The sequence below is a fragment of the Rhineura floridana genome, chromosome 11 (assembly GCF_030035675.1).
Source record: "Rhineura floridana isolate rRhiFlo1 chromosome 11, rRhiFlo1.hap2, whole genome shotgun sequence".
Lineage (NCBI taxonomy): Eukaryota > Metazoa > Chordata > Lepidosauria > Squamata > Rhineuridae > Rhineura > Rhineura floridana.
Window position 1 is genome coordinate 15380267 of NC_084490.1, and position 2912 is coordinate 15383178.

The window sequence follows — 2912 nt, forward strand, 5'->3', positions numbered from 1 at the left end:
TATTGAAAATCACCCAGACATCTGTCAGCCCTTCTGCCCAGCCCTCCCATAGAGGAACTATGTAGCTATCTATGACCTCCAATGTGGACTGTGTAAGCAGATTGTAAATTCACAGATATTGACAGATGGGGAAGTGACTAACAATAATCCACTTTCTCAATAGTATTCTGTCATTTTTAAAAAAAATCTAACTTTCTAACACCTGGAGGGAAACCTTTAGAAAGCATAGGTTTTAGTGAATGTCCACTGCCTACTTAGATAGTATCTAAAACTATACCTCTGTGAGGGATATAGCACATATCTGCAGAAGCAGATGTACAAAGGGGTTTTGTTAGTTTAATTTATTAAAACTATTTCTAGATGACATTTCATGAAACTATCACAATATGGTGTATATAAATACAGTGAAGCCTGCAGAATAAAAAGCAGCAAAGGTTAGGCAAAAACAGGCATATTAAGTTGTTACAGCTAATTGACATTGATATGAAGCAAACACCTGAGAAAATAAGTTTATAGAAGACATAAAAATGACAGCTTTGTTTGTGCCTGCCTTAATTCATAGGGGAGGTAATTCCAAGGAGAAAACAGAGCATCACGGAGTAGAGCTGGGTGCATGTGAGGCTCTAGTTCTTGACTTTCACCATGGGAGTGTTCCAAAACATCCTGAAGATCATCATCAGATCAATGTTTGGTAGAATGTTCATTTTTATTAGTCTTTTTACTTCCCAACAGAGATACGCCCATTTCTTCCATGAATCTAAATCTTGCTGAATCTTGCTTTACAACAGAAAATAATTGTCCTTATCTAAGTTAAACAGTTTAAACCTTAGAGTAGCTATTGCCTTCTATCCCCAAACCCTCCCCCTCCCTCAATCTCAGGATGGTGTCAATCATCACAGGAGTTAATTATTCCTGTCAATAATATCACTTCCAACCTTAACTGTGACCATTCTTTTTCCTTACTAACTGCTCCCTAGTGTTCAGCTCAGGTCTCAGAATAATTATGTAGAATTTGGGGAGGAAGATACAACCCAGTAAGCCGGCACTAGAGGCCAAGATGGAGAAGATCTCCACAGCCACCATGTATTTCCCCTTCGTGCTCAGATAGGTTGGCACGAAAGACACCCAAACACTGCAGAAGACTAACATGCTAAAAGTGATGAGCTTGGCTTCATTGAAACTATCCGGCAACTTCCTGGCAAAGAAAGCCACCAAGAAGCTGATAATGGCCAGAAACCACATGTAGCCCAAGACAATGTAGAACATCTTATCTGAGCCCTCGTTGCACTGCACTATGATCTGTCCAGTCTGGGAATACATATCAAACTCTATGAAAGGGGGAGAGGTTGCCAGCCACACAACACAGATGCCCATCTGATTAAGAGAACACAGAATTATGACTAATATTGCCAGCCTTTTCCCAAACCATTTCCTCATCCTGTTTCCAGGCTTTGTGGCCATGAAGGCCAGCACCACAGTGATGGTTTTAGCCAACACACAAGAAACTGCAAGGGAGAAGATGATGCCAAACGCTGTTTGCTGGAAGAGACAGGTCAACTTCCCAGGCCGGCCAATGAATAAGAAGGAACAGAGAAAGCAAAGCAACAGAGAGAACAGCAAGGTGCATGTGATGCTCCAGTTATTGGCTTTCACAATGGGAGTGTCCCAGTGCAGACTAAAGGTCCCTAACATGACAATTGTGATCACAGATAGGGAAAGAGACAAGGAAGCTAAAACTTCTCCCAAGGGTTCTTCATAGGATAGATAGCTTAGTTCTTTAGGAAGACATTGGTCCTGCTTCTGGTTTGGATACTGATCTTCTGGGCACCTCTCACATTCGTCTGCATCTGAAAGCAAGAGGCGAAGGCTCATTATTTCCCAAGTACACCAATGTTTTCCATATTTAGCTCCCAGATATTAATTACCTTGATGAAAAGCAAAATACATTGTTGAAATAATACATAAAGATGGGGAAGGCATTCCATTTGCCTTGGATTCTAATTTGAATATACTCAATTCACATTTACAAAAAAAAAATTACAGACATGAGAAGGCAGATATCCTTCAAGTTCACACTTCTGCAAATTTTTCAGGAAAATTCTGGAACCTAAATGTTTGCAAAAATACATGTACAGAAGGGCCCCGCTTTACGGTGCTTCGCTTTACAGAGATTCACTAATACAGCGGTCTCAATTAGATGCAATTCGTCTAAAGCCCCACTCATACGGCGCTTGTTCCGCTTTTATGGTGGTTTTTGAGCATCGCACGCCATTCTATTCAATGAGTTCTGCTTTACAGTGGGGGTTCACAATGTAACCTGCCTTATGAGTGGGGCCCTACTGTATTAGGAATGTAAAACCTTTTCCCCACACAACCCTGAGTTCTTTCACTTACCCCTGTGGGATGAAATCTTCCCCTGAGGACATCGAACACAGTCATAGCAACACACCTGTTTTCCCTGTTGCATGAACATGTTCTGTCCTGGGTGGCAGCTCTCGACACAGCTGGATCTGGGCATCATCTGATAGAAACCAAGTAAGGACATTTTGGGGATGGAAATGAACTATTTTTTCCTTATTGCTCTCATTCTCAGCTAAATTCCTTTGAATTAGATCATCATAAGGACACAACATTGGCATCAGGTCAGTATCTTCAAGGCATTTGGCAAAGCCTGGGAAGAGGTCACCACTGAGTCTCCAAGCTATGATGCATCTTTCTGGCTTTGCCGCTCACCTCTTGCCCCACCAGTCTGAAGTATGAATGGCAAAGAGAAGCAGTTGCTAGTAACTGACAGTAACTACTCTTCTGGACTGTGGTGAGGATTTGACCAATCAGCTCCAATCACCACTATCACCTAGAGCAGAGGTGAGGAGCTTCCAGCTCTATGTTGCATGCAGGCCTTGACCACATTT

General features: G+C 41.9%; 1 protein-coding gene across 1 annotated transcript; it reads right to left on the bottom strand.

The window, feature by feature from the left end:
• Positions 1-936: 936 nt before the first annotated feature.
• On the bottom strand, positions 937-2473 carry LOC133367484 (vomeronasal type-2 receptor 26-like). The gene is made up of 2 exons (XM_061591584.1): positions 2395-2473; positions 937-1847 (listed from the first exon to the last, which is right to left on the bottom strand). The coding sequence occupies exons 1-2, from the start codon at positions 2471-2473 to the stop codon at positions 937-939; spliced, it is 990 nt and encodes a 329-aa protein (XP_061447568.1).
• Between the last annotated feature and the right edge of the window lie 439 nt (positions 2474-2912).